The sequence below is a fragment of the Pelobates fuscus genome, chromosome 6, assembly GCF_036172605.1.
Source record: "Pelobates fuscus isolate aPelFus1 chromosome 6, aPelFus1.pri, whole genome shotgun sequence".
Lineage (NCBI taxonomy): Eukaryota > Metazoa > Chordata > Amphibia > Anura > Pelobatidae > Pelobates > Pelobates fuscus.
This window is the reverse complement of record NC_086322.1, coordinates 266,563,212-266,589,708: the sequence shown is the minus strand read 5'-3', so window position 1 is coordinate 266,589,708 and position 26,497 is coordinate 266,563,212. Positions and strand designations below refer to the sequence as shown.

Here is a 26,497-nt window from a genome sequence, read left to right as displayed (position 1 = left end):
GGGAAAGACAAGAAAATCTCTGTTTGGTTTTCCTTTCAGATCTGTAATCTCATTAGCAGATTCCTAAGGCTACAGACGCCCTGAAAGGACTTAACTCTGTGCTCAGTTGTGCTTTAATTAGAGAATGCAGGATTTGTTTTCTTGATCCACAGAGTGAGTTAATACTCCCCATCCACACACATAAACATCACCATCATCTGAGACCACCGGCGACACATCAAATCCCATTCCCAAAGCAGTCAAACACCTTACATGCAGTCAGACTGCCCACGAAAAGGCTTTTTAAAAAGGGTACACTTTAAAAGATTATATTTTAATGCGAGCACCTGCCCTTGGGTGAGACCATTATGAGTTTGGCTGCCTTGCCAGTAGGAGCACTTGCATCCGAGTTAAGCGACACAGACTAAAGCTTAAATTTCCACTTCTGCCAAGTCACCCATTGTGAAATCAGCCAGGAAGCAAAGGGGTTACTTGTACCAAATTGAACAGGGAGAGGGTGGGTGATGGTGATTGCACGAAGGCCGTGGTTTGTCTTATCAGCTGTGGGGGCTGCGCTAGTTACTGCCATATCGCTTCCAGTACGAGGTCACGTTGTGACTGGAGCCAAGTCTAGATAAGAGATGGGTTAGGCATATTGAGCAAGGGTAGGCACGGAGGCTTAGAGTGCAAGCTCTGCAGGGCAATTCTGGGGGCATGAACCATACTATGACCCCCGCTTGCACTTTAATATAATGTCTTTTATTACAGTTCAGTGTTTTTTTTTACAATGTTATAATATAGCTGTTTGTATCTACGAGGTTGGGCAGGATTTGAGGTGTATGCCGTTTTGTGTAATTTATGCTTTATTTATATAAGCAAATTTAGGGGGAAAAATAGCCAGTAAACAAATACAGCTAAGATGGATAATATTTGGAAATCAGATACCTTGACCTAAATGTTACCACTCAGATTACTGTTCCTTACAATTTTTAGAGTTTAGAGAATAATTCCCCAAATCTTTTAATCTATTGTTGGACTAGTTGTGTAAACTGAAAGACAGTCTAGGTACGTGTCTATAACAATAGTCATAATGTGTGTACAAGTAGAGTAGGTGTGTGTATTTGTGTATAGTTACTTGACAGTTTAGACGTGTGTAAATTGTGTATGTATGTATGTATGTAGGTGTGTGTGTGTGTATACAGTATGTGTATACATATATATTTGGGAGTCCAGGCCAACATCGTGAGTTTTACACCCCTCCACATCACATGTGCCCCTATTTAACCTTGCCCTGCAGAAAGCCACAGGAGGAAAGATTTCCCAAGTAAGTGGATTAATCTCATGAAAACAGGCATTAGGTTGCTAGGATAGGACCTGCCAAGAATGGGATACATTGGCGCTGTGGCAAGCTATGCAATGCATGAGCGTATAGTGTAATTAAATCCCCATTTATTTTCCTAAGACAGGTGTCTTTAAATTACATTATTAAATATTGTGATCTTTATAGTTGGTGTTTAGTGAATGAGTGTGCGCTGTATCTTGTGTGTTTGTGTAATGATATTACTCTGTATATTTGTGCAGTGTTCTGTATGCATACATCCCAACTCCGGCGTCCATACAATCACAGGTCCACCTTTACTGGCAGGTCAGCCTAGCGTTAATACATGCCAGGCTATCTGCCTATCATGGTGGGTCAAACCACTGAGAGCAGACCGTGGCGTGCTGGGAGCCCTGATTTAGTTCTCTCTGCAGAGCCCTGGTGCCCTGAACATAGTACAAGCACGTCTTGTGAGTCACGAGCACTATGCTTGTTGGGGACAGTTCCCTGATTTACCAATAGCGAGACACCAGGGAACTAGTTGAAATAGGAAGCAAAAATCAGGACTGTCCTGACAGAATCGGGACTATTGGAAGGCATGTCTATGTCTAGGATTCACCATGCATATGAACTTAATAAGAGGCACATTTTGTTTTGTAGGACATGAAAGGACCCAGTGTCCCTATATGTACAGTGGGAAGCATAATGGGTAACCTAAGCCTGTTAATATAAAAAAATACTAAAATATGCATCATTAAACTTTCTTAAACCACAAACAGACTGCTGGTAGTTTTAAATAACATTATCTCGGTCACTTTGACTGGCGTATGGATTATTTCATGAACTGGGGATTCTGGTGCATTTATAAATTGAAAATGGATGAACATTTTCAAAATTTTGCTATTTTAGAAGCTTGGTAATTTTGGCGTAACATTTATAATTTCCTGATCAGTTTGACCCCAGTTCCAAAATTTGTAATACCACTGGTTTGTTCACGAGGTAAGACTTGGATACAATGGTAAGATACAATGGGAAAAATATGGAAAATATTTTAAAATTTTCATTTAAAATGCTGTATAATTTCATGTGTTAATTGAAAAAAAAACCTATGTCTATATTTGACAGATACAAGAATATACACATTAGATTGTCACCTCTGCAAGCTAGACATTTCAAGGCCACAATAATTCATTTTTTTTCTCTGCTTCTAGATCCGAAGACGCAGGCCCACACCAGCAACCTTGTTCCGAGTGTCTGAACCCCAGTCTCCAGGTAAGAAGTAACTAGCAGAGTGCGGGCAAGCAGATAGTCGATTGCCAATGGCTTAGCAAAGTCAACAGATGGTTCGATAGGCATCTATTGGTGATCTGCTAGATAGTGCCTTTTGCCATTACCCATTGTGGCCAACAGCTGATGGCCGAATGTGGTAGTGAAATTTCCTCCCATGACCAAGAACTGGCACTTACATAAAACAAAGTAACCCCTACTTTATTATTATTATTATTTATAAAGCGCCAACAAATTCCATAGAATTGTACAGTAGGTGGACTAACAGACATGTATTTGCAGCAAGACCTGCCGGACGTACGGGAACAGAGGGTGATGATGACGGTCCTGCTCAAATGAGCTTTTATCTCACCTATATCCTTTGAAATGCACAATTGGGATTCAAAGGAATACCAATAAAGTTTTTTTTTTAAAAAAAATACATAAAAATTATATCATAATGAAAAGTTAAAAAGCCACAGATCCACTGTAAAAAATTGCACTTGTAATATTGATGTTCACTGAAGGACTTTGCAGTTTTCTGGGTGGATGAAGAATCAGTTTTTCAACCCCGCAAAACAGGACCATTTCAGTGTGTCAGCTTGCATTCTGGAATGTTTGGCACCAGTGAACATTATTTGTCACGAGTTCTATTTATTACTGTTTGCAAATCAGAGTAGTTTACATAGATAAAGGTGAAAGAGAGAATTGAAGATTATGCTAGCTTTAGTGTACAGATAATCTTAATTTTAATAATGACAGGAGGCGAGTATTTTGCATAATATTTCTTTACTAACTCCATAGCAGCAAAGAAAAGAGTGACATAACTTTTAACCAATCATAATATAGAATAGGGTATAAGAGGTGTGACCTATGACATCATTTCCTCTTTAAACTTGCGACATCACAAGGTAATAATGTAGAAATAACAGAACATTAGAAAAGTCCATAAAATAAGAAACTGGAAACTCAATCAGAATAAATTGAACCGGAACAGGTAGAATGCAGATGAAGGCATCCCATTTTCAAACGATGGTCTCCCTAGACCTGATGATAAATCTCCTGATGCGATGATGAAGACATCTTGTATGGAGACTTTGATGATTCCGTGTAACCTCTGTTTAACCCCTTAAGGACCAAACTTCTGGAATAAAAGGGAATCATGACATGTCACACATGTCATGTGTCCTTAAGGGGTTAAGCGAGGAAACGAGAGTATAAGGTGCGTTAGAGTCCAGAAATGATTGTCTAAAAACAATGAGTGTCTGTCCCTTAATTCAACTCAATATTGACTAATAAAATATGAATAAACTAAACTAAACGTCCTCCCCTAATGGTGTTAAATAAGTATCCCACCCCAAACAGTATATATATAGAACCATAAGTGAATGAAAATAAGACATTGAAACAAGTGTTACCGAGTCAGGCATTATACCCCCATATGAGAGAGTCAAGTGTCATAAGTAGAGGTGAAGATGAAAGGGAGGGAAGAACGAAAGAGAACAGGGAGGGAAAATACTCGCCTCCTGTCATTATTAAAATTAAGATTATCTGTACACTAAAGCTATCATAATCTTCAATTTTATCACATGACAGGAGGCTTCGTATTTTGCAATTTCAACGCTGTGAAAGAAAAGAAAAAGCTGGGTTATCCAGAGGACGAAAGTAGAATGTCCTAAAGGTAGATTCTCTGGTCCAGTCCGCTGCTCGCAAGATGTCTGAAAGGGACGCGCCTGCCGCATAAGCGGAAGAGGCCGCTGCCCCACGCACGGAGTGTGCTCCGAAAGCTTGGTCAATACCGGCAATAATAGCCATCTAACCCATCTGGCCAGTGTAGTGACCGAAACCGGACCATAAGGGCGGACGTAAGAGATGAGAAGCTGATGAGTGGAAGGCTGCCGCAACGTCGCGGTGGCTTCCATGTATTGACGGAGGGTTGAGACCACGCAGAGTTGAGGGTCAGAAGGGAAGAAAGGGTAGAAAACCGAGTGAGAGTTGGACTTAGTGCGACGTGAGATCCGAAAGGTGACACCCGCCGGACAGAAGGTAAACGCGTTGGCGTCAAATGCGCGTACGTCCGATACCCGTCGGAAAGAAACCAGACAGAGCAGGAGGGTGAATTTTGCGGTAAGCTGGCGGAGTGACAGTTCTTCGTTGGGAGGCCAATTTCGTAAGAATTGGAGGACCACACCAACGTCCCAAAGTCTAGAGTATTTGGGTTCCGGGGGCGCCGTAGGTGCATGCCACGGAGCAGTCTGCAGATGAGCGGGTCCTTACCAACAGGAGTCCCCTGAGTCGGAGTATGAGCCGCTGAGATGGCCGACCGTACCACATTGATGGAACGGTATGATTTTCCGGCAGTGAAGAGTGAGGTCAGGAAATTCATGATGGAGTGAGTAGGTGCAGTAAAGGGATTGAGGTCCCGTCCCACACACCAACTTGTCCAGGAATGCCATGCTGATAAGTAGCACCTCTTTGTTCCTGGTGCCCATGAATCCCATAGCAGGTCCTTAGTTTCCTGCGATAATTCCTTGGTTCCCTAGGAGCCCGGAAAGAGTCCAGGCCACAAGGGGCAAGCGTTCCTGCAGGACTAGTGGGTGAGGTAGGCCCAATGGGCTCCTGAGGATGGTTGGGGCATCTGGAAGGAGGAGGGGATCTTCGATTGAAAGTTCCAGAAGGTCCGGGTACCATGGCTGGCTCTGCCAGAGCGGCGTGATGAGAATTATTCTCACTCCCTGTAGACGGATGCGGTGAAAGACCCTCGTTATCATTGCGAAAGGAGGGAATGCGTAGGCACCGTCCCTTGGCCACTGTTGGAGAAACGCATCCGTTGCGAGGCTCTCTGGGTCTGGGAGCCAGCTGAAGAAAACCTCTGTTTGTCGATTGTTGCGGGACGGAAATAGGTCTATGGAGAGAGGGCCCCTCTGTGCATCCAGTAGCGTGAAAATATGAGGGTCTAGCTGCCAATCGCTGGCGTCCCGCCAGTGGCGTGAGTACCAATCCGCCGTCGTATTGGAGTCTCCTGGTAAGTGCTCTGCCAGCAAGGTGATGTTGCGTGGAACGCAGTAATCAAAGATCTCTTTCGTGAGATCCGCCAGTGCTCGAGAACGAGTGCCTCCAAGGCGGTTGATGTATCTGACCGCTGAGACGTTGTCCATGCGGAGTAGGATGCAGCAGTTGGATCGATTCTTTGCCAGGCTGCGAATGGCGAAGGACCCGGCCAAGAGTTCCAGGCAATTTATGTGCATTGAGAGCTCTTCTGGAGTCCAGACTCCTCCTGTGGAGGTGGTTCCGTCTGTTGCTCCCCAGCCTGAACGACTGGCATCTGATTCCAGCACGAAGTCTGGCTGGTTCCCGAATATGGCCCTGCCATTCCAAGCCTGCATGCAGTTCAGCCACCAGTGTAGTTCTTCCCGAACCTCGGCCGACATTGGAACCGGTTGGTCGTATGTTGGTTGCCTACGAAGGAAACTTGCCTTGAGGCGCTGCATGGCCCTGTAGTGCAGGGGTCCGGGAAAAATGGCCTGGATGGATGCGGAGAGAAGGCCCACAATCCGTGCCAGTAATCGTAGAGGTATGGTAGTCCGACGAAGAACTTTTCGGATCTCCCTGCGGATTGCTGTAATTTTGGTAGTCGGGAGATGGAGAGTGCATGATGTGGAGTCTATTATGAATCCGAGGAATTGGACTGATTGAGCCGGGGTCAATGCGGACTTGGGACGGTTGACGACAAAGCCCAGAGAGTCCAAAAGGTGTAGTGTGTTTTCCGTGTGTCTCCGAAGAGTCTCTGCATCCTCGTCGAAGATCAGGATGTCGTCGAGATAGATGATGCATCTTATGCCTTGGGATCTGAGCTTCGCCACTACTGGCTTCATAATCTTGGTAAAGCACCACAGGGCCGAACTGAGGCCAAAAGGTGAGACAGGTGAACTGCCAGGGAATCCCGTGCCAGAAAAAATGGAGGTAGGGACGGCTGCTTCGGTCTTTGAGGTCCAGACGAGTGAACCAGTCGTCGTGTCGAAGCAAGTCCCGGAGAAGATGTATACCTTCCATTTTGAAATGACGGTATACCACATGAGAATTGAGCTCCCTGAGATTGATAACAGGGCAAAATTCGCCGGTTTTCTTCCTGACCAGGAAGATATTGCTGTAGAAACCGGTGGCATCCGGAGCCGGTTGGATGGCACCCTTGGAGCGGAGTTCTCGGAGTTCCGCGTCTATGAGGCGGGCATCTGCCTGTGTAGTCTGAATCGGACGTGGAGGGGCCCGCTGGAGCGGGGTCGAGTCGAACTCTATTCGATAGCCCTGCACCGTCTGGAGTATCCACGCGTCTGAAGATAGTTCTTTCCAGTTCTGGAAAAAAAGAGAAACACGACCTGCGATATGACAGGAGGTTAGAGACAGAGTAAGATTCCGACTTACCGTTGGAGAATCTTACCCGTGAGCGTCCTCGACTGCCTCGGCCACGATCAAATCCCCTGAATTGGTGGAATCTATGTCGGGTAGATGAATCCGGGTAGTACATTTGCTGAGTCCTTGTTGTACGGGGGCCAGATGGCCAAAAACGGCTGGCGGCACGGCCCCTCTGCCGTCCAGCCCTTCCAAAAACCCCACGGGTATGAGAGCCGCGGAAGACTTTCCGCATCGAAGATTGTGCCTTGTTAAGGGACGTGAATATGTTGACCCTTTTATTTAATTCCTTAAGGAAGGCCTCTCCAAATAATTTACCCTGTGCTAAGGGTCCTAATTCCTTGTCCCCCAGTTCGACCAGTTTTTCGTCGATACGGTAAAGTGCTGCTCGGCGCCTCTCCGAAGAGAGCGCTACGTTGGTGTTCCCTAGGAAACAGAAACACCTTTGTGCCCATTCCCGGGTATCTCGCGCCCATTCACGCACCGTATCTGGGGTAAAAAGTATCAGCCCTCTCGTAGGCTTCATCCGCCATATCCATTATTCTGGCTAGTGGCCCAATGGCATCTAGCAGTTTGTCTTGCGCTCCTTTGAAACCGCGCTCTATGCCCTTGCGCGGATCCCGACCCCCTCGGGACATGAACGTAGTCATGAGTGGGTCAAATTCGGGGGTGTGCGTTATTTTGTCTGGGAGACTAGGCCGAGGGCATTCGGATCTCATCCGGTTTCTAACTTCCTTGTCCAACGATTTTCTGAGCCAGAAGTGCATAAACCTTGCCAGATGCTCAGGTGGTGACCATTCTTCCGAACGGGGGTGCCGCATGTTTCGTGGGTCAAACATTTGGAGTCCCGAATTATCGAGGAAAATCTCCATGCCCTCCTGTGGGTTATCCATGGGTGTTGCCATGGAGTCCTGGGGCTCACCCAGACCTTGTTCACTTATACAGTAAGGGTCAGAGTTGGCCGTGGAATCCCTGTCTGAGTCCCCTTGGTCGGAGGCTGCCTGAGTGGGTTCTACATCTTCCTCACCTGAGGAAAGTTGTGTGAGCTCGTGGGTTGCACGAACCGTGGCTTTCCTGCGATCAGCATGGGCTTTCCCTTTAGCCTTGCGTGGGGTTACATTGCCCTTCCAATGGCACTTTCGCCGTTGTGAACGCTCCCTGGAGGAGTCTGAGTCCTCGGAGTCCGCTTTATAATGAACCCGTTTAGAGATGGGCTTGGGGACTTCAGAGTCTGTCTGGAGCGACTTGGAAGCGGCTTGTTCCATAGCTGCAGCCACGGCTGCTGTTATCATGGCCTGGAGGTCTGAGGTTTGTGATTCCTCCATTATAAGGAATGAGAATTCGGGGCTCACCCGATAAATTGCGTGAGGGCACTTAGGCACAATAAGTGGAGAGGCCTGGGGACCGGGGTGGTATAGTATCAGGACTAAATAACCTGAGTTTAGAGACCGGTAGGTCGTAAAGAAGAGAGGGCTGTTTACTGGGGCTCACCCAGGTAATAGGAATCCTGCCTAAACAGGTCCGTTTAGCAGCATAAAATGGGGGCTCACCCCGGCCAGAATAAGGTGTAGACCAACTGGCTAAACCAACCCCTAAAGTAAGGCACTAACCTGGTCCCACTGAATGAAAAAGAAATTCAATTGCTTGCAGGATTGCTGGAGCAGAAAATCAGGCACAGTTTATCCCTTTAAGATGGCCGCCGGACTGACAGCCTTAGTGTGGGGAGGATAGTACCTCCCCTAGTTTGGGCGGCAAAACTGAAAGTTTACCGTTCGTATAGTTAAACTGCCGAACATGTGAACTGTAAAAATGATGTGAATGCCTTAAATAGGCGAACGCTTCAAACTACCGAATGAAGCGTTCGGTAGAAAGAAACGAAAGTCAATGAGCGATCGCATAGAAGAACCGCGGCATTCGCATAAAACAGGCGAATGCGCAAAAACTACCGAACAATGCGTTCGGTAGAAAAACTACCGAAAATGATGTGCGCGAGCGCACAGAAAAGCCGTTGGCAGAAATAGAGACATGGAGGGAAATATAGATGGTGGTGAAGCCGTGAAAGACACCTAGGGAGCCAGTCAGGGTCCCATGGTATACAGATAGGGTATGAGAAGTAACAGTGTAAATATTAAAAGGTACAGTAATAGTACAAATGCATGTATAAAATATGTCAAGTATAGAGACACAAAATATAGTACTTAGCTTGTGATGGAGCAGCAAAGAAAGAGGAAATTATGTCATAGGTCACACCTCTTATACCCTATTCTATATTATGATTGGTTAAAAGTTATGTCACTCTTTTCTTTGCTGCTATGGAGTTAGTAAAGAAAGATTATGCAAAATACGAAGCCTCCTGTCATGTGATAAAATTGGGGGTTTGCTTGTCAATAAATCGGTAGGAAGAGATCCAGAATTCGAAGTCCTCGGGAAATCCAGCTTGGTTCTGGTGAATTGAGAAAATGGACAATACTTTGCACAATGCCAGTGTAAAGTATGGTGGGAATAAGAGAATAGTGCTCACATTATATTTGAATAGAATAAAATAACTACTAAATCATATATAACCCTATAGGGTATTGCACCCCAAAGTCCTAATATGGAATGGCTACTAACCTCTGTGACTCTGTGACTCTGTGTGCTAGTTTTAAATCATCTCTCATCATATGCAAACATATTTACATTATTTTATTTTCATTCACTGTTTGTTTTTACTTTATATCCTTTTTGTCACAGTCCGTTACTTCCTTTATCCTTGTGTACTGGTCTCTTATTTTCTTTACTGTTCTCGCTCTCTTCTTGTTTTTCCGCTCTGAGATCCCTAGTCTTGCCACTTTCTACACGTGCCTCTGTCTCTTGCACAGAGACACAATTTATTTTCAAATCCTTTTTTTTATTAAAAGGTTTTATATTTTTACATCGATATATGCAGTACTTTTATATTGAAAGCACGCAAGACAAATTGTACATGGAGATACGGACATCAAACGTACAAAAAAGAGTACAAACAAAACAAAAAAAAAATTCTAGTTACAATGGTACAATTACTTCTTTATTTCGTTTTTTTCCCCTTGTTTAGTTAACAGTTAACTTTTTGAATTGAAAAGAAAAAAAACTAGAAACATTTCTCGTGTGATTCTATAGTCTACGGGGAAAGATAAAGAGATGCAGAAGAAGGGGAGGGGGGGTAAGAGAGGAGTGGGAAGGGACATGAGAGGGAGTTCCTTATATTTTCTCTCCATTCATCTTTGCTTATAGTCTTAACCCCTTCATTGTCCTGTATTTCTTTCTATAGATGAAGATTCCACATCACATCAGGTAAGTACCATGTCCATTATCATAGCCAGCAAGCCTTTCCTTCAGTCTATTTAACATTTATTTAGCTGTATCTCTTACACTCTCTACGTCCATCCCTTGCTCTCTCCTAAAAGCTCAAGTCTATGCATGCCCCTATATTTCTGTCTCCCTGTAGTAACACATTAAATATTATGTCTGCATCCGATGCCCAGCACTCTCTGTGTTTATTCATATAATGCCTCCTCTCCTCACAAATATATTATTTTCTGTTTTTACCAAATCTATCTTTTGCCTTCATAATTTTTGTTTTATTCATTGTAGGCTTGTGTCTTGGAGGCCTTTGGATTAATTGACGTTCGTTTTAGCAATTTGCCCTTATTCTGCACATATTGAATTTTTCACCATAATACTATATTTCATATTTGTAAAATGGAAACAGGATGTGCCCCAATGACATCTCCTAACAAGCACTTTCATGTTTTCGGTTTGTTGTTTTGTAAATGCGTCTGTGGCACATAGTGCCACTTTTGGACCCTTGTCACGTTGGCGTATGGAGTATGTTGCCATCTTATCATATTTACCAAGGAGTAAGGTTAAAATAAAGATTAGAGAAAGGACACAACAGCCAATGGAAGAAAGTAAATAAATAAATAGATACAATCCTACATTGGGGTTGGTAAGGGTTGCAGGGTATAAGGGCATAACCCGTGGGATATAATATAGAAAAGAAGAAGGCTGACAGAAAGGGATTACAAAGCAGGTCCTCCCAGTCGTCAGTCTCAATACCCCTGAATAGAATAGTCCATAGTAGTGGCTAGGAATTGCCGGTATGGAACATACATGCAAAATATGAAAAATAATAAATTTTTATTAGTCCCTTCAAGGGAAGAAAAACACGATAAGGTATAAAGTAAAGTAAAATAAATTAAATAGTGTATATACAGTGTTAAAAGTGTATATACAGTGAGCAAAAAGTGACAGAGTAGGGATCCTCTATCAAAAGGTGACCTCACAGCAAACCTTGTTATCAAGAGATATATATATAGATTGCAACAATATTTCAGACGCTATAAGTAGCTATTAATCTGTATCTAGGGAAGGACAGTGGTGTCACCCTAGTAACGTTACAAAATAGCGGAGAGGAATGACAACATAAACCTCCCCTCACAAGGTGTACTAAGACAATAGGGTGTAGTAATTGGAAAAAATATATGATATAGACCGGCACCCTAAAGGCTGGCCCCAGATAATAAAGCTGATTAGCATAAGTACCTCCTTTGTACAATAGCAGACAGTGGACCCCTAATATAGATAACCCACTGGCTGTAAATAGAGGGTAGAGCTTAGCATCCCATGCAGTGGTACTGCAGTGACGAGAGCCTGCAAAAAAATTGGTGGCTCCTAATGTTCCGTCACTTAAGGCATATAGCTCAGAACGCAAAAAACATAGACTAAAGTCCTAATATAGAGTATAGGTCTAAAGGATAGAACGATGAGTAACACCCCATCAGAGAACCAAACAAATACTCAACAGGACTGGTCTATTAACGAGCTAAGCTAAAGAGAGCTCCCTGCTTACAATATATATGATAGGAGCTAAGGTAGGCAGTCTGGGTGCTATGTTAGCAGAGTGAGGCAAGTGCTGGCTGAACCCAGAATCCTATATTTGAATAGCACCCCATCAGAGGACCAAACAAGTACTCAACAGGACTGGTCTATTAACGAGCTAAGCTAAAGAGAGCTCCCTGCTTTAAAAAATATATGATAGGAGCTAAGGTAGGCAGTCTGGGTGCTATATTAGCAGAGTGAGGCAAGTGCTGGCTGAGCCCAGAGTCCTATATTTGAGAGGCATACATTCTCTTATAACTACTGCTAACGTCTGTTTAAACAAAGCTCGGACCCCAAAGGTCCCGGTACTGGCTAGTGCTGACTAGACATCGATTCCTATCGTTAAGAGGTAAAAAGCTTCCATAGTGCTAGTAGTAGATAGAGAGATCCCTAATTGAATCTCGGACCAAATGGTCCCGGTATTCGCTCAACGCGCGTTTCGGCGCTTAACCTTGCGCCTTTGTCAAGAGCTTACCGGTATGAGTAAGCCCGCCGTATTTTTAAAGGACATAATCCCGCCCATCAGACTGCCGACGTCATCATCACATTCGAGCGGCATTGGTCGGTGGGCGGGGAGTGAATGTTTGAGTGGCATGTGTAGCCATCCGGCAGGGGGGTAACCAAGAGGTTAACCCTGTGTTTGCCAGAGTGCTGGATAAATGCCAAAGAGAAGTCCCAGAGGGGACTGTAGTGGAAAGTTATCATATTGCAAAAGAGAGTTAGAGCCTATTACTGCAGGCAAATGTATGAATAAGTGTTATTAAGAGTTTGGAGATGCAGAGTCTCTTAAGTGTTAAGTAGAATGAACAAATGAACAGAAAATAGAATGAAATATATTCGAAAAGGATAATGAATAATAACGGAGAAAAGATGAGTAAATGTACAGAGAAGACATAGATATATAATAAATATATATATATATATGCATGCAAGCAGAGAGGAAATTAATAAATTGTCTGGATAACTTGAAGATATCATGACAGTGAATTATAGAAGGTGTAATTCATGTATTGGAGACATATCCCAAAGAGTGTCAGCACCCACAGGGTTGCTGCATCTCCAAGGGGCCAGTGATACATGTAAATATTAGGTAAATTTAGGACCTTATTTTCCCCTTATTGGACCTTATATGGGGGGTCTTCATCTGATGTAGTGGTGAGTATTTTTACTCCGTTTGACCACCCTATCACAGGTATAAAATAAAGATTAAACTTGTATTTTTCTTTCTATTAGCAGTAAACTGTAATGTAATGTATATATCCTGTGATGACCCTCTTCGGTGTGGGGGCCATTTTGTCTGGCATTCTATGCCTAAACCTGGAACACAGTGATTGGTCCATAATCAAAAAAAAAAAACCTATCTGCATAACCTGCAGCCAAATGAGTAACTCTTAATGTACAGTATATGTGATCTCTTTACCATGGTTACTTACTAACGTGAGAATTCAAAGTGAATTTCAAATTTAAGGCCAGAGTAGCTGAACTGAAGACGTATTTGACTTAGAGAATTTTTCAAGCTTGGCTACTTTGACTTTCAATTTTAAATTTACTTTGAAATCACATGAAAGTCTCACTTTAGTGAATGTTTCTGTAGACATTTTTTGTCCTTGTCTGTGGAATCCAGTGAGGAGACTTAGATTTATTCCTGGCAAGGACAGCTGTAATTACTGACGCTTTTTCACTATGTCTCCTTGTGTTTTTTGCCTATGTAATGACTACCCAGCATATAATAATAGAGATAGCTGCTTAACTCTCAGGTCAACCAAGACCGGATAGATGCCTAAACGGCTAGTCCAGCATATGATAAGGTGAGGAACGGACCATAGCTCAACATCAGTGACACTGGTCAGGCTCTGGATTCTTACAATAGCTATTATAATTGTTAATTGGTTACTACTACTTCATCACATATAAAACAAGTGTTTGCAGAGAAAAAAAAGGAAGACTACAGGGCGGGTTAATAAAAAAATTATAAATATTCTTATACTATGAGGTAAAATTTCTCATGCGTTTGCATGACAATATTTTACAAAAAGGACAAATAAGGATCACAGCGTGAATTATAGACAAAATTGGTAGAATAATTTTACCAGGGATAAAACAGTTTGCCAAATATTGCTTATTGTTCTGATTAATGTTTTGCAATCTGATGTCTTATTAAGGATTACTTGTGAATCAGGAAGCCATCTTGCTATATTTTCTTCGAACGCACACAACGCGCTCATTGTTTAGCTGATTTGATGACATGTCCAATGACTGAACAAAACAATTTTAAAGAATCCATTATTGAATGAGTTAAAAAATATATACAATCGACCATATTTGGCTGATTAAACAACTACACAGGTAGCCCCCTCCCCGTCCTCCTGGCCTTACTCTTGCATTACCCCCCCACCACCACCACCACATGGAGTGAAAAGACGTAATGGAATTTGTGATGGGGGAGGAGAGGGTGTTGAAATACCGGGGAACGAACAAAAGGGTTTATTTAAAGTGAAGAACGTTCTGCTCCACAGTCACACTGAGTTTGACTTTGGAAGCAAATCAAGGCCACCTAAGGAAATTAATGGGCAGAGGAGATGCATAATATCATTATATACTGCAGTAGGTTCTTGAGTGGAATATAGAAACCGAGCATCATAATATGTTACAGCAGGTAGACTATACAAATTGTTATATTTATTATTATTTATTATAAAGCAGCGCCAACAAATTCCGTAGCGCTGTACAATAGGTGGACTAACAGTCGCGTGTTTGCAACAAGACAAGCTGGGCGCACAGGAACAGAGGGTGTTGAGGGGCCTAATAAAATAATACTTATGATTAATAATACTGTAAATGAAGAAGTAATATGAGAAAAAGTAAATACATAAAAAATTGTATGTTGCACTGACAGTACTCAACTCATGTGCAGTATATACCTGTACTCATATATTATGTCTGTTATCAACGCATGGATAATCTGTACTGTTATACAGAGCCTGTTATTACTGTACTAATACTCAAACCGATACCGTTTTTAACATATAAATATTATATGTAATAATTTTATCATACTGTATACATACTATCCATCAGTGGTTCTTAACATCTTGACAGCTAGGTCACTCATTCTTTAACTGTAATTTAGAATATACTTAAGGTGACACTCCTAAATAAAATGAAAACTTTAATTAAAAATACTATTTAGTAGATATGCCCTCAATAAAAATATGCAAGCATTGAATTATGCATTTTTGCATTATATCTATGGATAGTTAATACAATGTTAAACAAAAATCTTGCACACCAGTCTAGCCATAAGTCTTGCTTTCCAGAAATCACAAATTTGCAGTGATGTTACTACCGCAAAGGATTCTGGGTGGGCATATGCAAATTAGTTTAACAAAGAATCACATTTTTGCCTCATTCCATTTTAACCCCTTAAGGACTGGACTTTTTTTGCGATGTTGTACATTTGCGACCAGGCATCTTTTTACACTTTTGTGGTGTTTGTGTTTAGCTGTAATTTTCCGCTCTCTCATTTACTGTTCCTATACAAATTATATATTGTGTTTTTCAGGACAAAAGGGGCTTTCTTTACATACCATTATTTATATAATCTCATGTAATTTAATTTTAAAAAAATGAAAAAATATGATGAAAAATTGAAAAAAATACATGTTTTTTGACTTTTATGTGAAAAATCTTTTACTCATCTACAAAAGCGAATGAAAAAAACTGCTAAATAGATTCAAAATTTTGTCCTGAGTTTAAAAATACCCAGTGTTTACATGCTTTTTGCTATTTTTTTGCATGTTATAGGGCTATAAGTACATGTAGGATATTGCGGTTTCAAAACATACATTTTTAAAATGTATCAATAGTGACATTGTAACACTATTATCTGTCATAAATCGCTGAATAACACCCCACATGTACATATTTTTTTTTAACCCCTTAAGGACACATGACGTGTGTGACACGTCATGATTCCATTTTATTCCAGAAGTTTGGTCCTTAAGGGGTTAAAGCAGACAACCCAGGGTATTCAATATGGGGTATGTCCAGACTTTTTTAGTAGCCACTTAGTCGCAAACACTGGCCAAAGTTAGCGTTCATATTTGTTTGTGTGTGAAAAAAGTAAAAAACTAAATTGAACGCTAATTTTGGCCAGTGTTTGTGACTAAGTGGTTACTAAAAAAGACTGGACATACCCCATTTGCAATACCTTGGGTTGTCTTCTTTTGCAAATGGTATGCCATCATGGGGGTAATTCTCATTCCTGGGCTACCATACGCTCTCAAAGGCAACGTAACCAACCTGGCCATTTTCAATGTAAAAATATTTGACCCATATATTTGACCCTGTAACTTTCAAAAACGCTATAAAACCTGTACATGGGGGGTACTTTTATACTCAGGAGACTTTGCTGAACACAAACATTAGTGTTTCAAAACTGGAAAATGTATCACAACAATTATATCATCAGTAAAAGTGCTGTTTGTGTGTGAAAAATGCAAAAAAAGTCACTTTCACTGACAATATCATCGCTGTGATATGTTTTACTGTTTTGAATCACTAATATTTGTGTTCAGCAAAGTCTCCCGAGTAAAACAGTACCCCCCATGTACAGGTTTTAGGGTGTCGTAGAACGTTACAGGGTAAAATACAGTGCTAGCAAATTAAATTCTCTGCAACTTCGGCGTGGGTTGGCAGGCAGGTCCCTCAAATTGCAATTAATAAAATTACTTAATTATGTAAAAATATTACATAAATACGCACGTAGAATTTAAATATATATGCATATTTATATATTTGAAGTCTACATGTATATTTATATAATTATTTATGTAATTTTGTATATGGACATATGAATAGTTCGTATTCTTTTTATTTATTTATATATACATAGATATATATACAATTTCATTCTGAGTGTATTTTGATATAAATATATATATATTAATATCAAAATACAGTTAGAATAAAATTTCGTATAGATATATAATTTTTTTTAAAATTTTTATTATTATTTTTATTTTTTTTAATTTAATTTAATTTACTTATTATTTGTATTTTATAATAATATATATATACAATATATATAGTTATTATATATATATTATATATATGTGTGTAATTTAATAATACGTGTATTTTTATATTAATATATGTACATATTAATATAAAAATAAACTTAGCATGACATTATATATATGATATATAGACATATATTATATAGGTATAATATATGTCTATATATCATATATATATATACACATATATAATATTTTTTTTTTATTCACTATAACTTTAATTTTTTTTTGATTTTACACTGGCAGGGAGACTGCCTGTCAGCACAGACAGTCCCCCTGCAGGCAGATACTTGGACACCTATTGTGACCATGTGGTCGCCCTGTTGGGCGATCACATGGCCACAGGGGTCCTAATCCGCCATGGGGAGACTGTCTGGGCTGCAGGCAGTCTCCCCACAACGGGAGCAACGCCGATCGCCGCCGGGGGAACGACGGCGATCGGGTAAGTACCTCTTAAATTTAGGACGGTTCAGGACCGTCGTCGGTCGGCAACGCAAAAATGCCGATGACGGTCCTGAACCGTCTAGCGTCGTTAAGGGGTTAAACATGGATTCCTTGGAGTTTGTGTTTGCTGTATACAACAGCTATGAAACACAACAGCTTTGAAAAGATGCCAAGCCAGTGAACCACTCATGGACAGCTGTTTCATTGTTAATACAAATCATCAGCATGAGGTTGGTTACTGGTTTGCTACTGAGGCTTGGTAGTGCTTGGGAAGCAAAAACCAAAAGGATCATTATATCTAAAAAGATGTTTTCAAGAGATGCAGATCTTTTGTCTGTAGCATTTGCAAGACCTCCCCTTCAAACCCCACCCAGACTTCCTGTGGCTGTCCAATCACAGACTTCTCAATGCAGCTCACTGATAAGTCTTTGTAAGGCAGGTGTTTTGGGTAATTGCTGCCTCTTGAGCTAAGCAACCAGGAAGTAACAGGACTGTCAGATTGTCTGATGACTACATATTGCTATATGTTATATAAAACTATATAGTCACTGAACTGATACTACACTTCAATCCTGGCAGTCTAAGTGTTAGGGTGCTTGCTTGATTACATCATCAAATAAGTGCATACTTTAGAGTTGGAAAACAAACAGTAGACAGGTAAAGGTGACCCCACCAGGCAAAGGAGGAGAGAAAGAAGGCATAAATGGCACATCCATGGCTGGGTTTACCCTCTTTGCTGCCGAAGGCCAGTCTCCTCAATGCACCCCACATATACTGTATATATTTGTGGTCGGGGACAATAAGCAGAGTTATGTTAGTGGTGCACAAGTCGGTTGTGGTGTGTCGAAACCGACATTCGGGTAGGCCTGTAAAAAGAGGGCCCACCAATTCAAATGGCTTGATAAAAGGAGTGGTGGGTGGGCTGAACCAGACAGTCTCAGCCAGGAGGAATTTATTTATAAGCTGGAACTTCTCATCCCACAACTACAAACTCTGCCCACAGGATCAGCCTTTCCATATATATAGACACATGCACACAAATGTTTGGGGTAAGCACTTGGATGCCTTAAAAATAATAATAACAAAGAATTTAACCTGGAAAGGTGCATTCAGATTACTCTGATTTTCAATTACGTCCTGGTTAATGCAAGGTTTGTTAAGATGCTGCTTGTGTTGTTGCATGTGTGGGGTGTTTGCTTGCTGTGTCGCATTTGTGAGAGTATGCTGCTTGTTTCCAGGGATGCCGCTTGTCGGGTTGTTTGTGGGTGTGTTTGGGGATGATGCTTGTGGGGTTGTGTATGTGGGGAAGCTGCTTGTAGGGTTGAGTGCGTTGGTGAGAAGTTGCTTGTGTGGTTGCGAGATGTGTGTTGGTTGGGCTGTTTGTGGTGTAGTATATGTGTTGGCATGTAGATAGGGGGTTGTTTGTGGATTGAGGCTGTAGTGTGTGTTAAAGGAAATAGGGGCTGTAGTGTGTGAAAACTTGGGGTGAAGAGTGTTTGTGTGGGTATTGAGGCTGGTGTGTGTGTGTTGGGAAACTGGGGTTGTAGAGAATGTATGAGGGGATCCGGTCTGTAGTGTATGTGTGCAGGGAATAGGGGCTGCAGATTGATAGGGTTGATAGGGACTATTGTGTGTGTTGGAGGAGACAGTGGCTGTTATGTTTTGAGGGGTAGAAGGGGTTCAGTTGGGGAAAATGAAGTAAAAGTGCTGTAGTGGGGGATAGGGGCTGTTGTGGGAGGACAATGGTGGGGGGACAGGTGCAGTGGTATAGGGGCTATAGTTGGAAGACAAGGGGGTGATAGGTGCTGTTATGGGTGGATAGTGGCAGTGGTGGGGATACAGGGGCATTAGTTGGGGTAGAGATGCTGCGGTGTGGGGAGAGACGCTTCTGTGTCTGTAGTGGGAGGACAGGGGCTGTGGTGGGGGGGATTGGACTATGGTTGAACGATAGGGCTAAGGTGGCTAAGGTGGGGGCATATTGGCTGTAGGGGGGGATTGTAGTGGGAGGACAGGGGCTGTGGTGGGGGGGATTGGACTATGGTTGAACGATAGGGCTAAGGTGGCTAAGGTGGGGGCATATTGGCTGTAGGGGGGGATTGAGGCTATAGGGTCTATAGTGAGAGGATTGGAGCTGTGGTGGGGGGATAGGGGCTCTAGTGGTAAAACAGGGGCCTGTACTGGGAGGACTGGGATTGTAGTGTGGGAGTCGGGGGCTGAGAAGCTGCTTAGAAACTGTTTTCCCCCTCCTTAATGATTACCTTGTGCCAGTGAGGTGGAACCTGTTCTCTAGTGGTACGGTGGGAGATATTGCAGACAGCTACTTCCGGCCGGTGCCAGGGATTGTATCAAAGCGTTGCTGTAGTAATCTCCTGCAACGCTGTGATACAATATTAAGCTCCAGCCCTGTCGACTTGCCTGTCCCCATGACAGAAGAAATGGCTGGCCGGTTACCAGGGAGCTGTTACCGTTTCTTTGAATTGGCTGGGCTTAATGTTGCAAAGTAAATTAAGCAGCATGATAAAGGCAGAGTAAGAGAGTAATCAGATAACTGAGTCAAAGGTCAGGATTACAGAGGTACACAAAGTCAAAATAACTAGCAATGTCTGTGATTACAGAGGTAACCAAAGACAGGAAACAAGCCAAGGTCAAAATGGGTTAAAATACCAAGAAATCAGACAAAACAAGAACACACTGTCGGATGACAAATGGAAACCATGACATGGTTCCTTTCAAGGTGTGAGTCAGTGTCGTAATTGCCAGATTGTGCGAGTACGGCGTTTCAAATGCGACATTTGAGAAGAATTGATGAAGGGGATAGAGGTGCAATATAATGACGCAAGGATTTAGCTTCCAGCATCAAAGATGATGCCAGTTTGAAACTAGATGACACAGGGGAGGTGGCGATACACCAGTTACAATGACACTCTCATAGGATGTGAGAAAAATAAATATAGATGGTGGGACAAGAACGTGCCCTAGATGTGTCTAGAGAATAGACATTGCAACAGAAGTAACGTGGGAAGCAACAGAATTGGTATTGATGTAGGATACAGTAGGAGAAACGAGATTGAGGGAAATGGAAGGGTGGAGTGGGCTTAAATAAAGAGGGAGTTGATCCCATTGTACAGCGCTACAGAATTTGATGGCGTTATATAAATAATTAAAATAATAATATAGAGAGGTTGAAATTATAAGGGAGGGTTTATGTAACAAAGGGGATACAAAATAGGAGGGACCACTTAATGAGAAGAATTATGTTCTTGCGTGTGGAGAGTAGCACTCTTGAACAAACTTGAAACTAATTTTAAGTGTGAAGTGATGTCTACACATAACAAAACAGAAGCTTGATAAAATATGACCATCACTTAAGCATCTTCAGGGCAACCCACAACATAATGTACCCCATGAGGAGGTACATTATACTTTATCCCCGTTTTTCACTGCTCTCGACCCTGAAAAGCCTTTGTGATCCATTGATGCTGGCACACTACGGGCACTCAACGCATGTCGTGATTGTTGATAACGTGTTCGATACATTACATCAGGGATGTCGAACATGCGGCCCCCCAGATGTTGCTGAACTACAACTCCCATGATTCCCTGGCTATCTGTTTCATTGAAAGAATCATGGGAGTTGTAGTTCAGCAACATCTGGGGGGGCCGCATGTTCGACATCCCTGCATTACATGTATTACAATGTGGCACCCCTCCTCCTATTTTTGTTTTTCTTTTTTTTTGTACTTTCTTTATGTTTTATTTTATTACTTCAGTAAAAACGTTGCTCTGTTTACTTCATGCCGTAAATAACAATTAATTTCCATTTAAAAAAAACTAAATTAATGATTATGGAGGATTAAGGAAACAGTGATTGAAAATAGGGTCTGGGTGCTTTTCATATCTGTTACTTGTTTTATATAGAAAACTGAGGTTGCATGCTCAAAAATATTTTTTATCATGGTATACACATTCTGCGTCATTGTACATTGCAGTGTGGGTTTTAGAACTGTATGCAATAACCCTATTAAGGGTTAATAAGTATATTAGGGTGTATATAAAAATACCCCTCTCTTTCTCATTAGATATCTTTGCCAGAGGCTCAAGGAAGCAAGGTGAAAGGTCAGTGTAGGACCCACCTAGGGGGGTCTACCTTGACGTTGGCGGCGGGCATTCCCTTCAATGACCATTGGAGTAACTAAATGACCTCCATTTGTTTAAATATACATAGGGATTTAGGAGAGAGCGCAGGTAACTTTTTCTTTGGTTTTTACTGTATGTACTGGGGCTGATGTGTACTGATGTGGTCGTTGCTGCCGCCCAGGAGTGATGGGAGTGAGAGCAGGACTTGTTTTTTTCGTATTTGTATCTACATTATTATACATTGGTGTACATTCTTTATAACAGTATACATACTATGCATCATTGCATAGATGCGCTCCACAATTACACAGTGCTGTATGTCTTCCATAAGTGTCTAAATGTGCCATACATTGCTGTACACCACTGCTTTGTTATTCACAATCCCATATATAATATAAATCATGAAACATTGTTGTACCTTACATCTAACTTTATATACACTGTTTATTATTATGTATTGCTGTATGTTTGTAAATATATAGATTTTTAGCCTTGTTATACATTGTTGTATGGTTTTCATAACTGTATCAATATCATTGTATGTATGCTGTTAATGTTTATACAGGGTGAGCCAAAATTCAGAGTAACATTTGACAGGTAAATAACTTATTTGTTAGTAGGTTAAAAAAAAAAAAATTGTTGGATGTACATACATATTATAACTGAGTCTTGGGAGATTCATCATGGGGTAAATTCACAAAAGGATCAAAGAGTAAAATTAGTGGAATTTTATTTTCAAAATGAACCTTCTGAGGCATCTGCTCAGCCAGCGGATAATTTCATGAAATTCTCAGATTAATTGGTCGCCACGTTCGTTCGACCTTTCAGCTCCCGATTACTTCCTGTGGGGATATCTGAAGGAGCAGGTGTACATGAACAAACCAGGTACACTAGAGAAGAATATTCATGCAGAAATTCGAGAGCTAGAACCTCAAGCATTAACTAATGGTATGAACAAGTCAATCGAAAGACCCCAACTTTGTAAGGCGGCAAATGGAGCTCATTTGAATTATGACATCTTCCGTATCTGGTCAAACAAATCTCTGTGTACGTTAAGCATTCATTGTATGTCATATCATTGAAGTTGGTTCATTAAAGGGACACTATAGTCACCTGAACAACTTTAGCTTAATGAAGCAGTTTTGGTGTATAGAACATGCCCCTGCAGCCTCACTGCTCAATCCTCTGCCATTTAGGAGTTAAATCCCTTTGTTTATGAACCCTAGTTACACCTCCCTGCATGTGACTTGCACAGCCTTCTATAAACACTTCCTGTAAAGAGAGCCCTACTCAGGCTTTCTTTATTGCAAGTTCTGTTTAATTAAGATTTTCTTATCCCCTGCTATGTTAATAGCTTGCTAGACCCTGCAAGAGCCTCCTATATGTGATTAAAGTTCAATTTAGAGCTTGAGATACAATTATTTAAGGTAAATTACATCTGTTTGAAAGTGAAAACTGTTTTTTTTCATGCAGGCTCTGTCAATCATAGCCAGGGAAGGTGTGGCTAGGGCTGCATAAACAGAAACAAAGTGATTTAACTCCTAAATGACTGAATTGAGCAGTGGAATTGCAGGGGAATGATCTATACAGTTAAACTGCTTTATTTAGCTAAAGTAATTTAGGTGACTATAGTGTTCCTTTAATACAAAGTTGTTCATTTCACAAATCCTACTCTGAATTGTGGCCCACCCTGTATGTATGTATCTATGTGTAAATATATAATGTGTGTATGCTGAATATATAATATATTGGAAGGCTGGGCCTGAAGTTGTGGGAGGTGCTATGTACCTTTAAAAAGGACTCCCTCCTCTTACCTACGTTACCTATTGGGTTCCAAACGCTCGGCTGGTCCACCCTCCACACCCTCTATTCAACTCTATCTAAGGTAGACCCACTTATTTACAGGCCTATCACACACGTCAGTATCGGCACACCTCAACCGACTTTTGCTTATTATGGTATTTTACTTAATCACTATTTCATTCCATTACTGAAATGGCCCCGAACACAAATATATGTGTGTATGTAATTTACACCTAAGTATATGATATAAATAATTTAAATCAATTTATGTATGTTATTTATACCCGCATTTACACTATACATTATTGTACACTGTTGTACATTCTAGATTCGGTTCATATTCTCAATGTTTTACTGGGTGTTTAGCTGTGCTCATTAAGAAACAAGCATTCCTGATATGGTTAGAATGCTGTATAGAGCATCTTACATGATTTCAAACATTACTTTAATATTGCCTGGCTTTCGGACAGAGGTTCTATATCCCACATCAATCTATCAATCACAAGGCATATAATTACCTCCTATGAGATATCAAAGTGACCTCTCGTCATGGGGTGTTTGTGGCTAAATACACTCCACGATCAGAAGGAAAGTAATTCTAGGAAAGGAATATTTAAAGCATGGCCAGTAAAGGCGTTTTTTGGCAATTTGCCCAATCCTACTGACAGAAAAGAAGGGGCAGATCATGTGCAGGTCAGTGGCCCATGCCGAGAAGAGGCCCCATGCGTTGATCCTGTAGAACCCAAGAGAAGAAGTGTGTTAGGAAGTGTAGTAAGTGCATTTACCCGCTGCCCAGGACAGTGAATTGAGTGGACTGGGATTTGACATAATTATGGGTTTATTCACTGAAAATAGTTTTGAAGTTAAATAAAAAACACTTTGCAAAATCAAGGCACAAAGTGCAGATCTGGAAAAATTCTCCAACTCACTTATAGTCACAGTTTGGTTATTTTTGACTAAATTTTGCAATTTAGTTTAGATCAGAGTCTGATTTAGTGATTGTAAGAAAACCCAGCATTTCCTGACTTTTTTCAAACAATATTTTGACTGTTTCCCCAGTTTTCGTTTATTTGTTCGGTAGTTTCAAACTACCGAACCACTGACCACCCCTCTGGCTCATTATCACCAAAGGAAATCATCAATCAAGCGCTCTCCCTGTGTGGCCGCCGTTCGTATAGCTGAACTCCACGTGCAAGAGAAAATGGCGGCCATCTTGTTTGCACGAAAGGAGGCAGCGGGACTTGGTCGTCGAGTGTCTGGAACTAAAATCGGACACTTGACTTCCTGAACACCGGTTAAACGATACAAACGCCTGCTTCCTTTTCACGAACAGCTAGGAGAGCGCTGTTCGGTAGTTTGGCTCCCACGAACCAGGGGAACAATCGCTACTATGAGCCAGAGGGTTCCGTTTGTGCATTAGTTCGGTTTTGTGATTTGTCGAAATAGACTGCCCGCACAGCCTAAACTCATGGAACTGTTTCTGGGCAGAAGCCTCGTGTACGGTCGGTCCAAATTGAACTTCCATAAAATTTGAAAACCCCTGAACTGATCTGGCTGATTTTTGGATATGTTGGTCACCCAAATCAGGGCTATCAGGGGATATGACATGGGGATCTGGGATGTTTTGGGGTACTTTCTACGTTTTGGGGAAAATAATGTTTTTTTGCCTGGAGATAATTAATTTATTACTTTATCTTACTCAATTATCTCCAGGTAGAGAGTTGGGAATTGCTTGTTTGTATTGGGAGTGTCACTGTTTGTCACGGCATTGTTATAGGCTGTATGTTTTGTGTCCCTGTTCCCCACAAGGTCCATGGGGGAGTGCCTCTTGCATTGGGAATTGTATAAAAGCCAGTGTGGCACAAATAAAGCTTCATTTTTGTTATACCCTTCATCAAGTTTCGGCTGATGTTTGGGTACCTGTTCACTTCATTGGGAAAATCTGCTGGAAAAGCTGTATCTGATCTGGAGAAAGAGACGACCATAGCAGTTTGGGTAGAAACAGACCAACCGATAGCTACCACATCAGGGTTACACTTTAGAGTTTGCACTGCTTTCAAATGTAATGTCTTCATTTTTCACCAATACAACACTGCATATATTATACGTTTATGGTCGCTAGACTTTGTGCATTTCTACTTTGGACTTCAAATTCTCTAATGTTCTGCTTCCTATAGGGGGCAATACATTAAACCTTCAGTTGCTTAAAGACAAAAAATAATTTCTGAATTGACATGAAATGTGCCATTTACTCAAGGTTGTTTGGAGACTAATTCAGAGATTTGTCAGGGATATTGTGAAATATCCTCACAGATTGAATTTCACAGAAATGACGAAGTTAAAGTCTGCTAGCAAAATAACCTTCAAAAAGTCAAAATAGAAAATTTGTTCATTCACCAAACACAGAATTGCCTCTGATTTATGTTGTTTTCATCATTTGGAGTCCCGTTCTGTGATTTGAGAGTACCTCCCAGCTAGCATTAATTTAGTGGAGCAGTCCCAATGTTGTGCCTTTATCCTGGGAGTGTGCTAGCAAATATGCTTTTTCTGACTATGGGATAGTTGGCTATTATGATGCCAGTCAAATCGGTGTACACGCTCACCAGACTGTCTTCACCTTTTTGGATGAAGATGTCATGCAGACAATCGGAATACAAATCTGATTTAAAAGGTTTCAGCACATACTATTTTTCCTTTATTACTTGTTTCCCATTAAAAACCCACTATATTATAGCACGTGCAAAAAGCTTTTTTTCACAAAAGTCGTAAAGTATTTTTTTGTTTTTTGACATTTCTTTGTTTTCTGGTTTTAGATGAGAGAAAGATTCTAAGGAATTGCATCGTTAACACGTGTAATGTGCACAACAATAAGGAATTATGTAGCCAGGCTAATACAATATGCGCTAGCAAGGATAGCGTAGATCTTAGTTCAAAACATAAACTGCAGTGTTTTTTACCTATGTTTGACAGTTACTTTAATAGCCATAGCTATTGCTTTTGTGGAGCTGGGTAAAAGCGTTAAGAGAATTAATATAGTCAGACAAATTGCCCTTGTAGCTCAGTGTACAACCTCACCACTTGGCTACCAGTGGTTGGATCATATTTGACCTTGAACTAACCTTGAAGTTAAAAAAACACAGATATAGCACACCAGGAATTT

At 41.3% G+C, this 26,497-nt stretch overlaps 1 protein-coding gene across 1 annotated transcript in view; it reads left to right on the top strand.

Moving 5' to 3' along the window:
- Positions 1–26,497, top strand: part of PPP1R1B (protein phosphatase 1 regulatory inhibitor subunit 1B) — an 86,830-nt gene that overhangs the window by 27,950 nt on the left and 32,383 nt on the right. The window contains exons 2-3 of the mRNA XM_063425458.1: positions 2,509–2,569; positions 10,266–10,288. Coding sequence (XP_063281528.1) covers positions 2,509–2,569; positions 10,266–10,288 — 84 coding nt within the window. The remainder of the gene's footprint in view (positions 1–2,508; positions 2,570–10,265; positions 10,289–26,497) is intronic.